This window comes from Balaenoptera musculus, chromosome 13 (genome assembly GCF_009873245.2).
Source record: "Balaenoptera musculus isolate JJ_BM4_2016_0621 chromosome 13, mBalMus1.pri.v3, whole genome shotgun sequence".
NCBI classification, from domain to species: Eukaryota; Metazoa; Chordata; class Mammalia; order Artiodactyla; family Balaenopteridae; genus Balaenoptera; species Balaenoptera musculus.
The window spans coordinates 12,857,487-12,882,451 of NC_045797.1; the positions used below are offsets into that span (position 1 = coordinate 12,857,487).

The 24,965-nt window shown below is 40.7% G+C and overlaps 1 gene segment (V, D, J or C); it reads left to right on the forward strand.

Moving 5' to 3' along the window:
- The first annotated feature begins 19,673 nt into the window (after positions 1-19,673).
- LOC118906313 lies at positions 19,674-20,812 on the forward strand. The segment is given in 2 exon segments: positions 19,674-19,722; positions 20,475-20,812. Coding segments are annotated over 2 exon segments (387 nt in total).
- The last annotated feature ends 4,153 nt before the right edge of the window (positions 20,813-24,965 follow it).

Genomic DNA, 24,965 nt, shown 5'->3' on the forward strand with positions numbered 1-24,965 from the left:
CATTTATCCCTTTCCCATTATATTCTTGGTGCCATTGTTGAAGATTAGTTGACTGTTTACATGTGGGTTTATTTCTGGGCTCTATTTTTTCGTTTGTCTCTGTGTCTGTTTTTTTTTTCCCAGATTTACTGAGCAATAATTGACATACATCATTGCATAAGGTTCAAGATATACAGCATGATGGTTTGATTTACTTATATTGTGAAATGATTACCACAATAGGTTTAGTTAATATCCACCATCTCATAGAGACACAATAAAAAGAAAAGAGAAAAAAAGTCTCCTTGTGATAAGAACTTTCAGGATTTGCTCTCTTAACCATCTTTCCATATATCATACAGCAGTGTTAACTACAGTTATTATGTTGTACATTACACTGCTAGTATTTATTTATCCTATAACTGGAAGTTTGTATCTTTTGACCATCTTCTTCCAATTTCCCCTCCTTCCACCTTTTGCTCCTGGTAACCACAAATCTGATCTCTCTGATTTGGTGATTTTTTTGTTCTTTTAGATTCCACATGAATGAGATCATACAGTATTTGTCTTTCTTTGTCTCACTTATTTCACTTAGCATAATGCCTTCAATGTCCATCCATGTTGTTGCAAATGGTAGTTTTTAATGGCTGAATAATATTTTTTTTGTATGTACATACCACAACTTATTTATCTGTTCATTTATTGATGGACATTCAAGTTGTTTTCATGTCTTGACTATTGTATATAATGCTAGTATGAGCATGGGGGTGCAGATATATTTTTGAGTTATTGTTTTTGTTTCCTTTGGATATATTCCCAGAGGTGGAATTGCTGGATCATATGGTGGTTGTATTTTAATATTTTGAGGAACCTCCATACTGTTTTCCACAGTGGACCTGACAATTTACAATGCCACCAACACAAGGGTTTCCTTTTCTCCATATCATGACTAGCATTTATTATCTCTCATCTTTTTGACGATGGCCATTCTAACAGGTGTGAGGTGATATTTCACTGTGGTTTTAATTTGCATTTCCTTAATGACTAGTGATGTTGAGCATCTTTTCATATACTTGTTGGCTGTTTGTATATCTTCTTTGGAAAAATGTATCTTCAGGTCCTTTGCTGCTTTTTAAAATGGATTATTTATTTTTAACTCTTATTGTATGAGTTCTTTATATATTTTAGATATTAACTACTTAACAGATATATGGTTTGCAAGTATTTTTTTCCCATTTCATAGGTTGTCTTTTCACTTTGTTGATGGTTTCTTTTACCGTGCAGAGGCTTTTCAGTTTGGTATAGTTCCACTAATTTACTTTTTATTTTGTTGCTTGTGCTTTAGGTGTGATTTCCGAAAAATCATTACTAAGACCCATGTCAAGGGGTTTTTTTCTTATATTTTCTTCTAGGAGTTTCATGGTTTCAGGTCTTACATTTGTCCATTTGTCTCTAACTCATATTGAGTTATTTTTTGTGAATGATGTAAAATAGGGGTTTTTATTCTTTTACATGTGAATATCCAATTTTCCCAGCACCATTTATTGAAAAGACTGTCTTCTCTCCACTGAGTACGGCTCCTTTTCAAATATTAGTTGACTGTATATGTTGAGGTTTATTTCTGTTCTCTTGATTCTATTTCATTGTTTTATTTGTTTGTCTTTATGCCAGAACCATACTATTTTGGTTACTGTAGCTTTGCAATAAAATTTGAAGTCAGGAAGTGTGATGTCTCCAGCTTTGTTCTTCTTACTCAAAATTCCTTTGGCTGTTTTTAGTCTTTATTGTTTTCATATATGAATTTTAGGGTTTTTCCTCCTATTTTTGTAAAGAATTTCCTTTGCTTTTTGACAGGAGTTGCACTGAATCTGTTGATTGCTTTGGGTAGTGTGGCATTTTGACAATATTAATTCTTCCAATCCATGAACACAGGATGTCTTTCCATTTATATCTTTTAAAATTTCTTTCATCAATGTTTCATAGTTTTCAGTATACAAGTCTTTCAGCTTCTTGATCAAGTTTATTCTTAAGTACTTTATTCTTTTTGATGCTAATGTAAATGAGATTGTTTTCTTGATTTCCTTTGTGGATAGTTCATTGTTAGTGCATAGAAACATAGCTGAATTTTGTATCCTGTAACTTTACTGAATTTGTTTATGAGTCTTAACAGTTTTTTGATGGAATTTTTAGGGTTTTCTAGACGATCTATAAGATAATGTCATCTACAAGCAAATAATTTTATTTCTTCCTTTCTAATTGAAAGCCTTTTTTTTTTTTCTTTTTCTTGCCAAATTACTCTGAGTAAAACTTCCAGTACTATGTTGAATAGTAGTGGTAAGAGTAGGAATAATTGCTTTGCTTTGGATCTTAGAGGAAAAGTTTTCAGCTTTTTACCCTTGAATATAATATTAGTTATGGGCTTTTCAAAATGGCTTTTGTTGTATTGAGGTACATTCCTTTTATATGTAACTTATTGAGAATTTTTTTTATTAAAGGGTGTTGAATTTTGTCAAATGCATTTCTTGCATCTATTGAGTTGATCCTGAAATTTTTATCCTTCATTCTATTAACCTGGTGTATCACATTGATTGACTTTCATATGTTGAACCATCCTTGCATCACAGGGATAATTCTCCCTTGTTCATGATGTATGATCCATAATTAGTTAAAATTAATTAGTTAATTTCCACTTATGTCTCTTAGTTCTCTGAGGGTCATTATTGTCTAGCTCATTATAGAACTAGTACTTGTGGTAATATTAAAAATGATTCAAAAAAGAAATCACTGCATTGTGTATATCTTACCCTCTTGTTTCTAATTAGTGAAAAACTCCTGGGCAGGTGAACATTTAGGGCCAGAGTGAAATTTTCCATCACTGTTGCTGAATGCAGAACTGGAACGTTTAGTATCTGCCAAACAAGCAAGCCCTTTATCTGTTCCACAGTCACGAGGAACACACCAAGAATGAATGTTCACTACCTTTCATTTGCTGTGATGGTTGCATCGGGTATCCCCTGCTTTTGCTGGGTCCATCAGTGTGAGAACTGCCCTGTACACTTGGAACTCACAACTCATCCATTTTCCCAACTGCTTTGAATTCTTGCATGGTACACAGGCCTACTCTGCTACTATTTGTGGACAGAAAGTGCACCTGCATACATGTTTGCGGGGACATAGGCTCTTTCCAGAAGGATACTCATGAAACTAGAAGCAGTGGCTGACTCTAGGGAGAGAAACTGGAGGCTTGGGAACCCTTGTGAATTTTACATCATGCGCTCCTTTCCCTGGGACACATAAATGAATTAACTGAAATGGAAGAAAAGAAAGAAAGATGGAGAATTATATCATGGGTTGATCAATAGTGACTTAATGGGTGAAAACTGAGTCCACAAGGGTGACTGTACCTTTTATGGCATCTCAAAGGTCTAAGAGATCACTGAGTGTTGATCTCTATAGTAAAAAAGAAATAAAAAATTGAAGACCCATATTTTGACTGAGGCAGATTACATTGTTGTGCTACTCTGTGCTTATCAGGCTGCATGAGTGTTGTCATGTTTATTTATTCACTCATCCAACAAAAACTCGTTGTGGTTTACTATGTTCCATGCACTGGGCTGGATGTTTTGGATAGACAAAAGAGAGAATAAAAATTTTAATAAAACAATCTTTGTCCTCAAATAGCTTATAAGATGGGGTAACCCTGACAAAGCAGAGACTTCATGAAGACTGAGGGGATGGAGAAGTATGCTCTCCCAAACTGCCAGCTCTCTCCCCTCTGGGTCTCTGCACATCCTCTTCCTGCTATGTTCTCCTAAAGCCCTAGAGCTCTCCTCCCCACATCCCACCTCTTACTGTTTTACTATCTCACTCTTTTCAGCTCTCAGCTGAGAAGATGTTTCTTTGGAGCAGTTTTCCTAACCTCTCAAGTCCAAGGAGATGCCTTTTCACGCATGGCCCAGGGCCCCTGCTTACTCCTATCAAACACATGGCACTGATGGTAACACAGCTGGTTTATGGCTTATTATGTTAGACCCTGAGCTCTGCTCTTTGCTAAATGTCAGGATCTGGCACAATTTCTGACCCTTAAATATTAACAGAATGAAGGAATCAATGGTGGCTATTCAGCTTGGACAAGAGAACACTTGCAGGACCAAGGAGTCCTGTGAGCTTGCCTTAAACTTGTGAAGTCCTGTCATGGGCTTTGCGGCAGGAGGCAGAATCAGACTGATGGGTGGAAATTCAAAAAGGCAGAGTTTGGCTTTGTATCTGGAATGTTGTCATAATCAGAACTAACCAACTATACAGTAGGATGTACGAGGGAAGTAGAAGTCTTTCATCACAGGCATTTTTAAAGTAAAGCCAAGAAATGGATGGTGCCAAGGGTGTGTTCATTGTTTGCTGATGCCAGAAATACAGATATGGTTGATCAGTTAAATCTACTGGAAAGTTCATGGCAGGTTTTTTTTTTTTTCATATTTGTTTTAAAATACAAGAGTAATACCAGTCCATACTGAAGAATTTGAAAGTCATATAACATTAAAAAGAGAAAAATGACAACAACTGATAATCCCATGAACAAGGATAAACTCTCAAATTTTGGTTGATTTCTTTCCTATCTTTCTTTATATGTTTATAGTCAAGATTGAAATGTAATAATAATTTTTAAATTATCTTGATTTTTTCACTCAACAATATACGTTTTTCTTATGTCATTATTTTTAGTTACTATTATCAGTTTTAGTGAGTATTACTATTTAAAAGAACCATATGCTTTCCCCTCACCATTCTTTTTTTGAATTCTTGGCTAGTATTTAATTTTTCCCTAATATAAATAATGCTGAGATGAACAGAATATGCAGATTTCTAGTCATTTTTAAATGAATATCATGTAAGTAATGCTTAAAGAATGTTGTAGTCATAATTAGCCAATACCAGGCTTAAAGGGATTATCTTTGAACATTCCTTCTTAAATGTGTTCTCTAGGAGGTTTTGCTGATAAATTATTGTTAAATTGAAAAGGTGACTCTTTCTGACCTTCTCTGATAATCACAACTGATGAGGAAAATGGAAAAATCCAAGAAATTCTTTGCCTTTAAGTGCAGGGAAAGAGTACCTTACAGTGACCAAATAGAAAATAAAAAAATAAACTAAAAACCCAGCCTTTGTAACGATCGCATGTCTTCCTCTAGTGGTCAAAGTGGGTAAGTGCAACTTCTCCAAACACAAGCACTAATGTTGCTTAATTTATATTTATAGACTCATGAGATGAAGAACTAGGAGGAATCCTAGCGAGTACATAGTTCAATTTCCTCATTTACAAAGGAGCAAAGCAAGTTTCATAAGAAGGAAGTGACTTGAGCAAGGCCATACAGACGTTAGGAACTGAGCTTAGAAGAGAACTCTCGTTTCCAAATGCCGTGGTTGATGCTTCCTTAGGGCCCAGCCCTACTCCAGATGCTGCAACTCTGTCTGGTTTCCTCCTCACCACTCTTTCTGGACCTGAGGGGTGTGTGTGTGAGTGTGTGTGTGTGTGTGTGGAGCAAGGAGGGTAGGCATTAGGAGTCCTTCCTTGTGTACAATCTGAGCATCATATAAATAAGCTGCTACCTGCAATAGATGCATCGTGCAGTTTTCCTAGCTACACCCCACCCCCAACTTCCCCCAACTCAACTTCTTCTCCTGATGTTGTACTGGGACTCATACAATCTGAAAACAAATGTTGCCCCAGAGTCTTACGGTCCTTCCCATGGAAAATGACCTGAGCACCAGCCCCTTCCCCTCCCCTCCACCCCCCCACCCCCGCTTCCACCAGCATGAGGAAACCTCAGCGGGGCTCCTGACACCTCATTCTCACCTGGGCTGCAGAGGTGCTCCTCAGAGGTAGGGTCTCACAAAATGAGTTGTGCATTCATTTCTCATACCTTTAAACTCTGAAAAGCTCATGTAACTTCTGGCAAGACAGGATTCCAGAGGACCAGAATCCTACCTCAGTGACCTTATTCTTCACAAAGATCATTTCTATTGGGTATTAATAAATCATAATGGGAGACTTTTCCCAGGCCGCAGTTTCCCTGGGAACAGCAGGGCTGAGGTTAATTTTGGAGGATCATGGGTTCCTACACAGAGTTCCAGGTGGATCCTTCGCTGGATCACAAGCACACTCTATATTTAATGGAGCTTTCACGTATGCAAGTCGACTGGGCAGAGGAAGAAAGAAAGAGAGCTGAGGAGAGAGTCCAGGTGTGCCAACATTTAAAGGGAGAGCAGAAAAATGTATTCAGCAAAAGACAGGTAGAGCCATCAGAGAGGAAGGAGGAGAGTTAAGAGAGAAGAGACTCACACAAACAAAAGGGGAGCATTTGAAGGGGGGGGATGAGTAACAGTGTCTGATGCTGCAAGCGGAGCAGGTAAGGGAAGGGTTAAGACGTTGGAATTGGTGGTTGCGTGGCCACTGAGGGTTTGGCAACGGTGATTTTGCAGTTTCAGTGAAGTGGTGAGGGCGACATTCAGTAGCAGCTTGAAGAGTGAGAGGATGGTGAGGAATTGGAGGCAGTCAGTGTTGACAACTCTTTCAAAAAATGCTCTTTTTTTCCAGTTTATATATATATATATTTAAATTAATTTTTATTGGAGCATAGTTGATTTACAATGTTGTGTTAGTTTCTGCTGTACAGCAAAGTGAATCAGTTACCTCCACTCGTTTTTAGATTTTATTCCCATAGAGGTCATTACAGCGTATTGAGTAGAGCTCCCTGTGCTGTACAGCAGGTCCGTATCAGTTATCTATTTTATATACAGTAGTGTGTATATGTCCATCCCAATTTATCCCTCCCCTCCCCTTTCCCCCTTGGTAACCATAAGTTTGTTTTCTATATCTGTGGGTCTATTTCTGTTTTGTAAATAGTTTCATTTGTACCACTTTGTTTTAGATTTCACATATAAGTGATATCATATGATATTTGTCTTTGTCTGACTTACTTCATTCAGTATGACAATCTCTAGGTCCACCCATGTTGCTGCAAATGGCATTGTTTCGTTCTTTTTTATGGCTGAGTAATATTTCGTTGTATATATGTACCACATCTTCTTTACCGATTCCTCTGTCAATAGACATTTAGGTTGCTTCCACATCTGGGTATTGTAAAAGGTGCTGCAATGAACATTGTGGTGCATGTATCTCTTCAAATTATGGTTTTCTCCAGATATATGCCCAAGAGTGGGATTGCTGGATCCTATGGTAGCTCTATATTTATTTTTTAAAGGAACTTCCATATCTCCATAGTGGCTGTACTAATTTACATTCCCACCAACGGTTTAGGAGGGTTCCCTTTTCTCCACACCCTCTCCAGCATTTATTGTTTGTAGATTTTTTGATGATGGCCATTCTGACCATGTGAGGTGATACCTCACTGTAGTTTTGATTTGCATTTCTCTGATAATTAATGATGTTGAGCAATGCTCTTAACTTAGAAAGTAAAGGGAGAGAAAGAAAGGAAAGTGTGGTAGCCACAGGGAATCACAAATCCAAGGAAAGCAGGCTGGTATTTGAGCATTTTGATTAGCTTAGGAGGAGAGGTCAGTGAGGGGAAGGTTGAAGATGCTGCAAAAAGGGGGACAGTGGATAAGGTGGATCTGGAGGAGCAATGGTGGAGAGGCAGTCTTCTTCTGAGACCAGAGAATGGTTGGGGGCACTTCCTCTTCTCTTAGAATCTACCATACTCTTTCCTCATGCAAGACCCAGAGCAGCAGGATACAGGAAGCTCATCTGAGTCTCCACATCTGTGCTGTTATCTGCCTGAGGCTGATACCTGGCCAGCTGGGCCAGCAAGGATGAGTAGGAGGAGTCCAAATAGCCCTTCCCCTACCCCTTAGCTTCTAGTTGGGTATGAACTGTGTAGACTAAAGAAATCGTTCTTTGATCCTGCTGGTTTAGGTCTCAATTTGTCTCCTCAGCTCTGAAATCTCCATTTCCACTCAATTCTATTAACTAATTCATCTCAACTTTGGGAGGTCTCATTTTATGGAATTTATCTTTATTAAGTACTTTCACAGGTCAACATGTTGGTGAGGGATATCATTCTATTTCTCAGGTGATGCTTTCTTCCAGAATATGTTCTGTCTGTATTTGGTAAGCATCCTTCTTTTCTTATAGTATGTTTCAATGTTGCATTTGAAAAACTGGCATAGAGTGAAGTAAGTCAGAAAGAAAAAATCAAATATCGTATATTAACGAATATATGTGGAATCTAGAAAAATGGTACAGACGATCTTATTTGCAAAGAAGAAATAGAGACACAGATGTAGAGAACAAACTTATGGATACCAAGGGAAAAAGGGGGGGTGGGATGAATTGGGAGATTGGTACTGACATATATACACTATTGATACTACGTATAAAATAACTAATGAGAATCTACAGTATAACTCAGCGAACTCTACTCAATGCTCTGTGGTGGCCTAAACAGGAAAGAAATCCAAAAAAGAGGGGATATAGGTATATGTATAGCTGATTCACTTTGCTGTACAGTAGAAACTAACACAACATTGTAAAGCAACTATACTCCAATAAAAATTTTAAATATATATTATATATATATATACATATATGTATATTACACTTCCTATTTTTTAAAAAAAACCTGGTATAGCTCTTTCTAATGACTCTCTTGGCTCTGATGCGGCAAATCTTCTTGAATCCCTTTCTGTCACTTGATGGCATGGGGACAAGGAAGAGTTCTCATACAACCTTGGTCTGAGGACCCAAGAGTTGCTTTTCTTTCTCTGTCTGTACGTGGGTTCACACAACCTATGTGGTTACAAGAACTGCTCCAATAGAAGGATATCCCTGGGGTTCAGATTATTACCTCAAAATCGCTTTGGACCTGGAAATTCTCACTTCTACAAGAGGCACACTCCGGACAGTTGGCTTTATAAGTTTCACCAATTTTCCTTTCATCACCCATGTCTTGTTTTCACGAATTTTTCTTTCATCACCCATGTTTTGTTAAAGAAGAATCAGAACTGGGCAGTAGTTAAGTGGTAAAAACAGGTTTTGTCCAGGACAATTGCAATAGGGGAAAAGACACCTCAGTACAGAGGTTCAGTTCTGAATATAGACAGCATGGACAAGTGAGAGTTTGTAGCCAAGAAGTGTGGCTACGAACGCTGTGGATGAAAAATTACTAAGAGGAAACATCAGGGGTGAGGGGATGGGATGGTCTGGCTCAATCACCCTAACAGGAGTCTTGTTGAAGGAGTCTTGATGAAGACATCACCTGGGGGATGGTGGAAGATGAGGAACCTGATTAGGTACTGGGGATGGAGGATGGGGGATTCTTGCTAAATTAACAGGATTCTTGCTAAAATTGGATCATGCAGAGACAAACATGGAATCCAAAAGTCTGTATAGCACAGGGAACTATACTCAATACCATGTAATAACCTATAATGGAAAAGAATCTGAAAAAGAATATATATATGTATAACTGAATCACTTTGCTGTACACTTGAAACTAACAGCATTGTAAATTAAAAGAGTTTTTGCAGAAAAACAAAAACAAAACAAAACAAAATCAGGGCCTATTTGAAGAAGGGTTCAGGGGAGCCTGAGTAGAGTTTGGACAAGGAGAGAATCTTAGTTAGTTAGTTAGTTAGTTTTATTTCCTATCAGGTTCACTGGGGAGAGTGCTGTGCCAGGTGAGGACAGGGGACCTCTCTCAGCCTCAGGGGAGGAGCAGGGATTGGGGGTGGGGAGACAAGAGGTGAAGAGCAAAGCCCTGCCTTTATTCCTGGAAGAGTTATGAGAGAACATGATGCTCAGAGCCATTGCAGCCCTCTTGAGTCCATGAGGCATTAAGCCCAAGATTGAAAAACCAATGAGGTGAAGGTGGCAAAGCAAATATATAGAAAGAAACCAGGTCATTTCTGCTGTCACTGAGCTGCTGCATCAACTCTACAAGCTCCAAACTTCAGGCTTCTTGTTATTGCTTAACTTCTGTTATCATTTTTTAATTTGCTTCTAAATTTATTCTAATTTATACAGAAAAGGCAGGTAAAAGGAAGAGGCTGGCGGGACCTTAGATCTACTCTTTAGTAGAGGAGAGTCGTTATCAACGTGTGTGAGTGCTGGTGGGGATTTGGAGGCATAAAGGCAGGAAACCATAATAAGTAATGCTCTCCCAGGCATGTCATGCTATGACCATGGCTAGAGAAACCCAAACCACTTTGAAGAGTTCATGAATTCTACTCTTTCCCTATCTTTATTTCTCTTTTTATATCTTTAGTACGAAACAGCCTCTTGTTCTCCTTAATCCCTCCATCCTCCAGGGGTCATTCAAATAGAATTGTGGTCAAGAAACAGGAAAAGTTGGAAAAGACCAAGTCTATGGATTATATGAGTCTCCTCAACACCAAAACTGTGTTCCAGGTTTTCCCTCCATTCTCAGCTGTTCCTGCAGGGGAGATGCTGACTCCTTGTTTGGAAATGGAAATGGAAATCCTGCCATTTCCTATCAGGGTGCAATTTGAGGATTTACAAAGAAAAATTAATGCTCGATTCCTGGGATAGGAAGCAGGAAGATGGTTCTGGATTTAGCATTCACAACATGGAGGAGTCCAGAGTGAATTCTGAGAGGGGCTATGCATGTGGGAAGAAAGAACTTAGACCCCAGACCTACGGCCACAGCCTTAGGAGCTGGAAAGCGAGGCCACTGGTCAAAGAGCCTCTGGGATCTGAGTTGGCGCTCATCAGGAAGTCCATTTCAACAGTGGACATGCCTGCTTGTCCTGCAGGCTGGGATCTCTCTTGATCGATGTCTCCACATGGTCCCCGAAACAATGGCTGTCAGGTCCCTCAGTGGAGTTGGATGGATCCCTCTGGATGAAATAGGCTTTACCCAGGGGTGTGTGTGAACTTGAAAGTGAGACCCCATTCAGAAAGCAGATGGAGGGACTTCCCTGGTGGCCGCAGTGGTTAAGAATCTGCCTGCCAATGCAGGGGACACGAGTTCAAGCCCTGATCTGGGAAGATCCCACATGCCGCGGAGCAACTGGGCCCTTGAGCCACAATTACTGAGCCTGAGCCACAATTACTGAGCCTGCGCTCTAGAGCCCATGAGCCACAACTACTGAGCCCATGTGCCTAGAGCCTGTGCTCCACAACAAGAAAAGCCACCAGAATGAGAAGCCCGCACACTGCAGTGAAGAGTGGTCCTTGTTCGCCGCAACTAGAGAAAGCCCACATGCAGTGGCAAAGACCCAATGCAGCCAAACATAAATAACTAAAATAAATACATTTAAAACAAAAAAAAAGAAAGAAAGCAGATGGGTTGGTGATCAATAGGATAAAATAACAGACGAGCATTGGAATTCCTGAAGAGTTTATACCACTTGTACTAACATCTTCTAAACTTCAGGTGTTTCCCACTTACAGTCAATCTACTCTGTAGCTGTTGAAATCTAACATCTTGTGTGATTCTGGGCTGGCTAAGAAGAAAAGTATCACAGGAGAGCTAGTTGTTACTTTTTTCTCCACGTGTGGTTAGGATAGAAAAGTTCCCTCCTAAATATTTGTTTTCTTTACAAGGGTTCCAGCCCCCATCTCAGATCAGAAACCCCACAGCCACAGAGGGCTATCTGAATCCTTTCTTTGGTGCCTCTTCTTTTGCATCCCTCCCCTCTCTGCTGCACCAGCACCCCCTCTGCCCAGTCTCTCTGTATGGGTCTGATGCACTCTCCAGTCTCTGAGCACTTCCTACCAGGATGTTACTGCAGACTCCTCTGGAGCCTGGCTTTCTGGAGAGCAGGTCAGCAGGGAGGCTGTGGGGAGAGACCAGATTAGTAAACCCTCTCTCTTAAGTGAACATGCATGCTCTGTGCATGTCCCCTGCTGTGCACCATGAATGCCACTTTTCTATTTTAATTTTTAGCAGTGAGTGGAGACATCCTCCTGACCCAGATGCCCAGACACCAGGACAGAGAGTCACCATTTCCTATCAAGCCAGTGCCAATGTACACAGAGAAATATCTGGATCCGAATAAAACTTGGACAAAGGTTTGAGCCCTTTATATCTCACGTCTGTACCTTGGCCCCTCTTGTCCCAGCCCAGCACAGCAGCAGGGGAAGTAGAACCTACTAAGCCTTTAGCATCAGCACCCTGGAGCCTGGGGACTCCAGGCGGTGTTACTGCAGGCATGACTGCAGGTAGCCAAACCACAGTGGTGCAGTCTGTGCAAAAAAAACTCCTGCTGCCTTAGGGCCTGAGTTTCTATGGAACCTGCTTGTCACTAGGCAGCCAGTATCCTGTACCAGAGAGATGCAGCTCACATGGAGCTCCTGACTGAAAATACACATTCTTTTCTAGGTGGATGTAGCAGTTGCTGTTGGTACCCTCAGGCTTTCCACTTCCGTGCGCCTCTGCTGACTTCCTAAACCCCCATCTGTGCCTCACTGCTCACTCTGAATAAGGGGGAAGCAGCTGTGCCTGCATGCGTCGCAGGCCAGAGGGCCTGGAATGAGCACCTCCTAGGACAGCCCTCAATCAGTGACTGACAGAAGGAGGTGTGTAAATACCTCAGCGCCCTCACATCTCAGGTGGAATAACTCAGGGACATTCACCTTGTTTCCATGGTGGGGTTGAGGTCCAGTCAACCTCAACAACAACAGGCCTGCTGATGTGTGCTGTCACGGTCTATATTCTCTTCCCTGTCTCACTTCCCTCCTCCCCTGGCAGTGTTCCCTGCACCTCTCACATATGCTGCCTGCATGGACACCCTTGCCACTGGGCGACTCAACCTGACCATAGGCAAGTTCTTATTCTTGGAAGGCATCTCTGCTCTGAATTTTTTCCATTTCTCCTTTATTGATGAATAGGAAAACTTAGGAAACATTTAATTTCCCCTTACCAATCTCTCTTAGATTAGGTTTAAGCAGCAAATTTTTTCTTCTGTGGCACTAAATCAGAGGAACCTCTGCACAAACAGTTATGCCCTGTGAATTCCTCATTAGAGGTCATGGAACACGTCTCTCAACCCCTAAGACCCGCAGACCAGAGGGCCCCTGAGTCTCAGATTCCTCCCAGCTTTATGGCTTCACATATCTGTGTATTGCTACCCGTTCTCTCCTCCTCCTAGCCATGTGCTTTAAGATTTTCGTTTAGGGGAGAACTAATTTAGGTTCTGGCAATATTAGAGGGGTTGATGATCTGAATTATGCCACCCCGCAGTTGCCAAAGATGTCCACATCCAAATCTCTGGAACTTGTGAATGTCACCTTCTATGGCAAAAGGATCTTCGCAGCTGTGATTAAGTTAAAGATCTAAGAGGATATTACGCTGGATTACCTGGTGAGGTGGTGCTGAGTAATCACAGGGGTCTTTATAATAGAGATGTTGGAGGGTTAGAGTTATAGAGAGGAGAAATGATGATGGAAAGAAAGGCCAGAGTGATGTGAGGAAAAGGCCATGGGCCAAGGAAAGAGAGTGGCATCTAAAAGCTGGAAAAGGCTGGGAACAAGTCATTCCCTTTAGCTGCCACAAGGAACATAGTGCTGTCCGCCACTGATTGCCAACCAGGGAGATCCAGCCAGACTTCCCACTCACAGAACTGCAAGATAATAAGCTTCAATTATTTGAAGCCAATAAGGTCGTGGTAATTTTTTATAGCAGGGAAGTTATATGAGGAGAGGGAACATCTACTGCCTCTCTGGGTGGATAGATATTCTCTGTTCTTCCAAACATTTCTGACTTTTTATCATTTGGTGTCAATTTTGATGAGAGATGGAGAACATTTTACTGCAGGAGAAGCAGACTTTCTCTTAGGGAGAAAAGTCTCTTGGATAAGATGCCTTGCTTAGCTCTTGTACAACCTGGGTATCTGAGAGCCTGGGGTTAGCTCCCAAAGCACATGTGAAAAGGGGGAGGTTGTTGTTATCTTTTTTCTTTATTTTTATCTTATGCTGGATTACCTGGGGAGGTTGAATTTCTTTATAGGACACAATCTTAACAGGGAGAGACAGAGGTGGAGAAATGGGAAGGAAACGTGGAGATGAGGACGCAATCGAGGCGATGCAAGAAGTGCCTCTTCTCACAATCTGGAATAATGTCACTGGGAGTTTGCAAAGGTTTGGAGAGAGTTGTGCTTTATAGGAGAAACAGCTGAGGGCTGAGTTTAAGGTGAAGGTCAGCATCGTGTGGGGCAGGAGCCACAGGGAGCTGTAATCTAACAAGGTCCTTCTGGTTTTGTCTTTTCTCCTACTTTATAGGCCATGAGCTCATTCATGGGATGGATGTGGCCTCATGGAAGGAACAGATTTAATGTCACACAGATCTGACTTTGAATCCCAGCCCAGCACCCGCTGACCATGTGACATTGGCCAAACCACACGTGTGCTCTGATGAACTCTTCTCTATCTGTGAAATAGATCACTACACATGTAAAGGGGTGTTGTGAGGGTTAACCAGATGATGCACCACGAAGTGTGTGTGTTTATGTGTGTGTATATATATATTTTGTGTGTGTGACGAGTACCCAGGTGGTCTATTTTATGCACCCTTGAATATTTTAGAATGAGGATGCTATGGAAGATATTACTAGCCATATATTATCATTTCTACTGAAAGTCATCAGTATTATTCCACAAAATAAATACATCCCTCACTGTAGCCTGTGACGTTTCATGTGCATTTTTTCTACCGTAAAATCTCTTTTCCAGAGATTTTTCTTTTCTTTATTTTTAATGAGGAAAAGGGATTTTGAGAGAAGGAGGTGGGGAAGACTATTAGCTTTTCCAGGCAGCAGGTGGGGCAGTGTTCACTGCTCATGCTCCTTCCCTCTTCCCTAGAGCATCACAGGACCCTTCTTCCCCTTGTCTCCAGAGCCAGGGGTGAGGCTCCCACAAGAATCACCCAAGGGGCAAGCTCCAAGGGGCAGACTGAACTCCTTTTTTATGCCTCTGTTTTCTAGGCTTTGCCAAACTTTGAAAAATGTCTAACTCTGCTTTGAATGCTAGGGAATTCCTAAATTTAGATAGATGAGAATCTCAGCTTCCAGTGCTCAGGGCATTTCTTATCAAGAAGGGGATAATTACTGAAGAGCTGTCACCAGACCACAGGCACTGTGTGTAAACCCAGCCTTCACCCTCCTTTCCTGTGTCCCGCAGAGCCCGTCCCATTCCCTGCAGGGCTGGTAGTCTCAGAGCAGTGAGCTTGGTTCACTGACCACATATCTGGTGGTCAATGTTGGCTGTTGGCTGAGGGGCCTCAGTTCTCTTCCACATGGCCTCTCATCCTCCAATAGGCTAGATCAGCTTTCTTATATCCAGGAGGGAAGGTGGAAGCTGCAAGGCACTTGAGACCTAGACTCCAGAACTGGCACAGGGTTCCTGTCATCACATTCTGTTTGTCAAAGTGAGACCCAAGACCCAATTTGATTCAAGACATGATGAATTAGACTGCAGTCTCAATCGGAGTAACATATTTACTGATCTACCATAATTATCTTATAACTTTAATTATTAATTATAAGTTTAACAAATGTAAAAGACCCCGAATAGCCAAAGCAACCTTCAGAAAGAAAAACATGGAGCTGGAGGAATTAGGCTCCCTGACTTCAGACTATACTACAAAGTTACAGTCATCAAAACAGTATGGTAATGGCATAAAAAAACAGACACATAGATCAGTGGGACAGGATAAAAAGCCCAGAAATAAACCTATGCAACTATGGTCAATTAATCTATGACAAAGGAGGCAAGAACATACAATGAAGAAAAGACAGTCTCTTCAATAAGTGGTCCTGGGAAAACTGGACAGCTACATGGAAAAGAAAAATACTAGAGCATTCTCTAACACCAAACAGAAAAATAAACTCAAAATTAATTAATGACCTAAATGTAAGACCAGATACTATAAAACTCGTAGAGAAAAACATAGGCAGATCACTCTTTGACATGAATTGCACTATCTGTTTTGATACACCTCCTAGAAAAATGAAAATAAAAACAAAAATAAACAAGTGGGACCTAATTAAACTTAAAAGCTTCTGCACAGCAAAGGAAACCATCAACAAAACAAAAAGACAACCCTCAGAATGGGAGACAATATTTGCAAATGAAGCGACTGACAAGAGATTAATCTGCAAAATATTCAAACTACTCATGCAGTTCTATGTCAAAAAAACAAGCGTCCCAATCAAAAAATGGGCAGAAGATCTAGCACAGGGAGATCAGCTCGGTGCTTTGTGACCGCCTGGGGGGGTGGGATGGGGAGGGTGGGAGGGAGGGAGATGCAGGAGGGAGGAGATATGGGAATGTGTGTATATGTGTAGCTGATTCACTTTGTTATAAAGCAGAAACTAACACACACACACACAAAAAAAGAAGATCTAAATAGACATTTTTCCAAGGAAGACATACAGATGGCCAAAAAGCACATGAAAACATACTCAACATCACTAATTATCAGAGAAATCCAAATCAAAACTACAAGTTATCACCTCACACCAGTCAGAATGGCTATCATCAAAAAGTCTACAAACAATAAATACTGGAGAGGGTGTGGAGAAAAGGGAACCCTCCTACACTTTTGGTGGGAAAGTAAATTAGTACAACTATTATGGAGAACAGTATGGAAGTTCCTTAAAAAACTAAACAGAGAACTACCATGTGATCCAGCAACCCCACTCCTGGGCATACATCCAGAGAAAACCATAATCCAAAAAGATACATGCACCCCAGTGTTCATTGCAGCAGTGTTTACAATAGCCAGGACATGGAAGCAACCTAAATGTCCATCAAGAGAGTAATGGATAAAGAAGAAGTGGTACATATATACAATGGAACATTACTTAGTCATAAAAAAGAATGAAATAATGTCATTTGCATCAACATGGATGGACCTAGAGATTATCATACTAAGTGAAGTAATTCAGACAGAGAAAGACAAATATATGATATCACTTATATGTGGAACCTCAAAAAATGGTACAAATGGACTTATTTACAAAACAGAAATAGAGTCATGGATATAGAAAGCAAACTTGTGGTTACCAGGGTGGAAAAGGGGGAAGGCAGGGATAAATTGGGAGATTGGTTTTGACACATGCACACTACTATATATAAAATAGAAAACTAATAAGGACCTACTGTATAGCACAGGGAACTCTACTCAATACTCTGTAATGACCTATATGGGAAAAGAGTTTTAAAAAGAGTGGATATATATATATGTATAACTGATTCACTTTGCTATACACCTGAAACTAACACATTGTAAATCAACTATATTCCAATAAAAATTTTTTAAAAAACAACTTAATGGTTACCAAAGGGGAAAGGGGGGTGGGGCAAGGGATAAACTGAGGTTGGGATTAACATATGCACACTACTTTATATAAAATAGATAACCTACAAGGATCTACTGTATAGCTCGGGGAGCTGTACTCAATATTTTGTTATAACCTATAAGGGAAGAGTTTCATATATATATATATGTCACTGTGCTGTGCACCTGAAACTAACATGATATTTTATATTAACTATATTTCAATTATAAAAAGGCCAACGATACTACAGTATAGCCACATCCTAATTAACCTAATTATATCTAAAATGAATATTTTCCAAATAATGTCATATTCTGAGGTTCTGGGGGCTAAAACATCAATATAAGTTTAGGGAAACAGTATTGAACAAATAATAGAGCATAAAAACAGTTCTTAAGTTAAAACATGTTAAAAGATTCCTATAAAAGTAGCTTTAATATTTATAATAATTTCTCCATTTTGCTTCATATTTGTTTGTATTTCTTTCAAGTGCTTATCTTTTGACTTCTTTCACTACATGGTTGATTAGAGGGCTGGAATTTCAGGATAGCAGCCTGCTACCTAGTAGAAACACCTATTTGTCTGGGTACCTTCATAAGCCAGGAGTAAAACCCAGAATCTTTTTGCTACCATCATTAAAAAAAAAAAAAAGAAAAGAAAAACAGGTCAAGGAAAGCAAAAACTTTAAGAAATAGTTAAAATGAAAGAGTAAATAATATTTTGAACAGTGAAATATGGAACATGTGTAATTCTACTTGTACCTCTATACCATGGCTTATCTCCGTTAATGAGATTATTGCCATAGGGTTCAGAGTTTAAAGATGAACATAATTTTTGCTCAGTTATTTTTTCAGCATTGTTTCAAGATTTTATTCTTGAATATTTCCCAGAGAATATTCAGACCAGATGTTCTTGTGGAATCTTACATAGTATCATATTAGTTAATTTGTCTTCGTCAATTAAGTCTGACTTTGGATTTAAATTATCCAAACTTTAATAAGATAGCAAAGTCAACTTTTTCAATTTCTCCAAGGTTTTATTTTCAAGACAAAAGCAATTTGACATTGGCACTATGTTTCAGGAGCTGTTCAATTCAACATGACCTGCACCAGGCTGACACGTGAGATTAGTCATGTTGTTTTCCTATTTAATGAAAGCTGGTGTGACAGACTGATGCCCTGAGCAGTGGTGGTCTGGAACTGTGTTCCGTAATGACCATTCTTAAATAAAAGCCCAGGAATGTGTCAATGATATACACAGGCTACACTGAGACATTAAAATAAAGGATTCAGTCATTGCTTTTCTCAGAAAGAGCATCTCCTTTTGAAATGTAGACTCATGGCTGTGGCTTCCAACATATAGGCCGGTGAGAACCATAGGTCCTCACACAGAGCTGACAAGACCCAGGAAACCCTGCAGGACCTGGTTCTACTAGGTGAGAAAGAGTCAACAGGAGATGAGTTTTTCTAAGCACCACTCAGAAAATAATATAAAATCATTGTTTTTTCATTATGTTCCATCATCCCAAGTGAATTTTTTCCTTTGATTAATCTGACATATATATGTGTATATATATGTGTGTGTGTGTGTGTGTGTGTATGTACAAAACATATATATATAGAGAGAGAGACAGAGAGACAGAAACAGAGAGAGAGAGGGACAGAGACAGAGACAGAGAGAGACAGAGAGAGACATAGAACTATGATAGATTATTCACCAGAATAAAACAACTGGTTTTCAGGTATTTCATTTTACTGTCAAGTTCTTGTGATTTAAGTGGTCTTTGAAATATAATTCACGAGGTCTTAGGAAAAGACCAATTCTAACACCTGTTTCTAACATTCTTAAACGGGTAACCTGGAAACTGCACTTACCTGACAGCTCTTGAACCAGCTCAACTCCATGACGTTATTTGGAGAAAGTTCTGATGGTCACTATTAGTGGGGAAGGAGCTGTTCTCTTATCTAGATCAGCTGGAAGAATCAGAGCAAGATGACCATTCCCCTCCCGGATACTGACCCTGGACACACATGTCTACACCTCAGGGTCTCCGATGCTTTCTTAGAGCCGCAGGCCATGTACACTGGGTTCTTGCAGTCAATCCGGACTTTCACAGTGGAATTCTTCTTCCCACTATTCCAAGAAGTATGGATTTTAGGTGTTCATTTTATTCCAAACACAGAAGGCCTTTATTTCACTTTGCTCAAAGTTGAGCCCCTCCCTCTCTCCCCCTGGCTCTTTCCACACAGCTGCCCCCCCACCAGGGGATTTGCATGTTGTTCCCAAGGGAGGACCTTACCCTGCAAGTGTGAGATAAAAGCTCAGCTCCAGTCTTGCTTTGACTTATCAGGACTCCTCAATTCCAGCTTCTGAAAATGAGGTTCCCTGCTCAGCTCCTGGGGTTCCTCATGTTCTGGGTCCCAGGTAAGGACGGAGGGGAGATGAGAAGGAGGGTGGGAGGGTGAGTTCTGGGGGCACCACTGCTTTTCATGTGTATCTGTCCATGTGTCAGATGCACACATTACCCTCTGTAAAGGGCCTGTGATGTTTAGCAATATGAGAATGAGAAAGAGTCCAAAAGAAACAAGTACCTGTGCTCTGGTGAAGACTGTGACAAAGAAAGTGTGGACAAAGGAATATGACCTCCAGAGACCTCTTTTTACCTTGCAAATCTTGGGTTCTTTTTGAAATTGGATATTTGAGATATTAATCAGAATTTAAAAAATGATTTAGCCTGAAGTAAATAACAAAAGGAAAATTCTGAAAGTGGTTTATAAATTTTGTCCATAATTATCTCGGGCTTCCCTGGTGGCGCAGTGGTTGAGAATCTGCCTGCCAATGCAGGGGACACGGGTTCGAGCCCTGGTCTGGGAAGATCCCACATGCCGCGGAGCAACTAGCCCCGTGAGCCACAGTTTACTGAGCCTGCGCGTCTGGAGCCTGTGCTCCGCGACAGGAGAGGCCACAATAGTGAGAGGCCTGCGCACCGCGATGAAGAGTGGCCCGCGCTCGCCGCAACTAGAGAAAGCCCTCACACAGAAACGAAGACCCAACACAGCCATAAAAAATAAATAAACCCAAAAAAGTTAAAAAAAAAAAAAAAAAAGACTAGCACAGCACATATTTCTTTAAAAAAAAAATTTTTGTCCATAATCTTGTACTTTTCTCTATTTTAGGATCCAGTGGTGATATTGTGCTAACCCAGACTCCACTCTCCCTGTCTGTCATCCCTGGAGACCCAGCCTCCATCTCCTGCAGATCCAGTCAGAGCCTCCTACATAGTGATGGATACACTTATTTGAGCTGGTACCTGCAGAATCCAGGTCGGTCTCCACAGCTCCTGATCTATGGAGCTTCCAACCGGGCCTCTGGGGTCCCAGACAGGTTCACTGGCAATGGGTCAGGGACAGATTTCACCCTCAAAATCAGCACAGTGGAGGCTGAGGATGCTGCAATTTATTACTGTCAGCAAATTATACAACGTCCTCCCACAGTGGTACAGCGCTTAACATAAATCCCCCTCTCCTGGTGACCCCGCTGCCCAGATGTGTTGACTCTTTGGGGAGCAGGCAGGCAGATTCTCTGAGTCTGTGTAAGAAGAAAAAGTTAGGTAACTAGGGGAAGAGGATAAAGCTGAGGGCTCTGGAACATGAGAACCTCAGCTACACCTCAGACACCACAGGTTAAGTCCCCATAAGCTGCACAGACTTGTGTGACAGAACCAGCAGGAGAATGGACGGGTCTAAGTGCCCTCTGAGCAAACAGACCTGAGGCAGGAGAGATGAGTGAAAGCTCATCCTACTTCTCCCTCCGTCGTGTACTGTTAGGTGTCAAATAAATTTAGGCAATTGAGGAAGGTCTGTAGCAAAACAAGTAAATACATATTGGGATTTAGCAGTTTTTGGTATATGTTTAAGAAGACAAAATGTATAATATTCAAAATTAATTTTTCCCACTTTCCCCACTTTCTGATTCTCCTTTTTACTACATAGGTTCCTATTCTTTTAACATGTGCCGTATCATAGTCTTTACAAGCTACTCTCATGGGGAGTAAGTTGAAAAAACTTAGTAAATATTTTGGGTTAAGAGTGTCCAAACATTCTTTGCAAATTCATGACAGACACAATATCCTAATGCTAAGCATCTCTGAGTTGTCTCAGTTACCTTTCACAGAAAGAAAATGTGAGTCTTTAAATTCCAAAAGTTGGGATTTAAAAACAAAACAAAACAAAACATAAACTGGAAGGTTTAGGGCATAGAATTTACCTCACAGAACACTGGAAGAATACAGAAATATGACAGTTTCTTTTTCTCAAAAGCTAAGAATTTTAACGTGTGGGAAGACTGCAGGAATGGAAACAGGAAGGGAATCCAGTCGACACACACAATTGCACATAATCTGCCCTTTGGCTTCTATGTGGTGGGATTAAAAATGGTGGTGGTGTTGAAGGTTGATAAGAACAACCCGGAGATAAGACCCAGTATGTTCCTTATGGAATCACAGAGTGGAAGGGACGTCTGCCTGGTTTTCCTGGGTTGTGCCTGGGCCACTGCAAGTGTCACAGGAAATGAGTGTGGGGAGCAGGGCTTGAGATTTGTCATGACCAAGGGTTTAGTGATGTTCCTGTGCAGAGACCTGAGGTCATGTCACACAGTCACTGTCAACCTAACTCAGCCGAGGAGAGTCTCCAGAAATTTATTTGCTCCTGAAGGTGGTCCAGCAGAGGCCATGAGGTTGGGTTGGGGAGGTGCTACAGGCAGTGACATGGAAACTGAAAGACCCAAAGGGTGCAGAACAGCAGATGCCGAGGAGATGGAGACCAATGTGGAGCATTCAGACATACATTAAGGATGCTCCGGGCAGCCTTGAGAAAAAAAGTCTGAATAAGTAGGAGATTTCTGTTTTCTAACCCAGCATCCCTAGCTTGCCTGCAGATTCAGACTTCAGCAATGTCCCCTTGTGAAAGAAGTTTCCCTGTGGGACAGCCAAAGCTCAGCTGGATTCACTGTTTCCAGCTGGGTTCCTCTACTTGGGCCAAGTCAGAACTTCTGTCCACATGTAATTTTGGAAAATAATATAGAAGAGCAAAGCATTGGGTAAACATTGGCTCAACTAGAAAGGGATCTTTCTACTTTGTTATTTCAGGTCATGTGATTCTTATATTTTCCATTGCTCTCTGATGTTATAAAAATACGAATTCTCCACTTCACCTTTTGATTATTTGTAACCTTTGCAGTGCACTGGATTTCCAAATTGTACAACAATCATTGTTGCTGTACATGGAGATTCATGTCATATTTTTAACCTAAATAATTTTTGGAGCTTACAAACTTGGTACTCTATTCTCATAAAAACAAAAAATTCAAACAATAAATAAATATCTTGGGCTCACATGAAAGTTCAGTTCCTGAAAGTGGATCTGACTCACATTTTCTAGTGATAGTTGTATAGAAAGTGAATACTTCAAATAGATCCCATTTTAAAAAATGCTCTAAAAATACTTTTGAACTAATCATGGGCATGATAGTCACGTGCTCTGACAAGGTATGAATTACACTAAATAATTTCAAATCCGCCTGGATAATATAATACTGTTTCTGGTTAAGGGAATAAAACTTATGAGAGATGATTCCTTTTCAACATAATGGATTTCATAGCAAGTGCAATTAAAATTGGATTCTTAATTAGAAAGTTAAAAAATTGTCAACATTAAGAGGTTTGTAACACATACAAAGACCGCAAGTCTTCAGGAGGTATTTCTAGACATATTCACAGTCGAAAAAATTTGATCCAAAATTCAATTGACTTCTTGCTACAATCACCAGCAAGGAGCCTGGAGACGCTGAACATACTTCTGTGGGCAGGATACTCACTGGACCCTGCACAGTGAATAAGGATCCAAATACAAACTTCCCAAGGAGGCTCAGCTTCTCAGGGTGGCAGGAGTAGCTGCAGTGCCCAGAGGACAAGCTAACCCCAGGATGGGCTCAAGTGGAAATGGCCTTGGAGCCTTGAGAAAGAGACCATAAAGTCCTCAGTCATAGCCACTGGGCACCTCTTCTGTGTAAACAGATGTCAGGGCATTACCAGGACAGCCTCCCACAGCCTTTTCCTTCCGCTCCACCAGGGGAGCTCATGCCCCACAGTCCCTCCAGGGAAAGGCTGCCATGTCTTCCCAAGAGCATTCACTAGGTTCCCTGGTGTGTTTTACTATTGTTCAGCAGGCTGTTCTCTAAGTGTCAGTTATGTCCAGATGGTTGATGTCTTTGACCAAGTCTTCTGTGTCCTCACTGGCTCCAGCGGCAGGGCTGCTTGCACTGCAGGCTGGACCTGCTGCAGAGACCTTTGCTTTTCTGGGCCCACCCAAACCTGGCAGATTCCATGTCACCTGGTCCATGAGCCAGACCAGCCCTCCTACGCGTGGAATGTGTTGATGCCAGAAGTCAGAGAAGCTGTCAGGCAATTCCTTTCTTTAAGAAAAAGACACACGTTCAACACTCTGAAGGGGATGTCCATCTTCATCCTATTTATGGGACACGTGAGAGCTCTCTTACCATCGGGGGAAAATTTTTCTTGCAATTTGGTGCCAGCTGTTTCATGCCCAGTACAATCTGTACAGCATGTCCAACTAAGTGAAATCATCTACCGGACAACATCCAGAATGTCACCAGGCAGCCCAAAGATTGTCCCCAACTCATTTCAGATAACTTTGTTTTGACACAATTTCTGGATTGGTGGTGGAGTTAGGAGGGCTTAAATGGAAATTATTATCTGTACTTGTACCTACTTCGACCTGGTCCTTGTGTCAAAAGCACACCAGGTGGCAGTCAATTCAAATTCTTAATACACATACATGTCTATCCTGTTGCAAGTTCTGGTCCGAAGTTAGTCTTTATTTGCCTATCACCTTGAAGATTTTGATGGTGGGAGAATGGTAATTCATATTATGCTTCCTCTCTCCTTCTCTCTCTCTAAATCTCTCACTGTTCTCTTTTTTTCTCTGCAAATATTAATGGAGACACTTTTTGTAACATGTTTTTCATTCTCTCTCTTTTTTTCTACATGTTCTGAGTGTAGTGAACTCCTGTTATGACCAACACTAGAGATTTAGCTTATACAAAAACAAATAGTTTTATTGAATCTTGAAACAATATTATTCAGTCCCAAACGAAAAGGCATTGTATGTTTAGGGGCATAATCAGGGTTATTGTGACCAGCAATTATTTGCTTTATTTTTTATAATAGAATCAAAGACTTCTTCTCATCATATTTATAAAATAATAAATTATTTTGGCACAGTTAGCTGGAATAATAGATTTCTATACTTTCTAATAAAAAGCTTCACACTTCACATAGTTTGTGAGATTCCAGAATAGAGAGCCAATCTGCGGGTTGAAGATGCTCCCAGTTGACCAGGATGAGGTTATGTAATGTGAGTAAGATCTGCACAAATACATTTCCAGTAATTTGTCATGGCCTATAGCTCATTCTTTTTTCGATTTTTATACAGCAGTTTCTTATTAGTTATCTATTTTATACATATTAGTGTATACATGTCAATCCCAATCTCCCAATTCATCCCACTACCACCACCCCTCCCTGCCACTTTCCCCCTTTGGTGTCCATACATTTGTTCTCTACAAATGTGTCTCTATTTCTGCCCTGC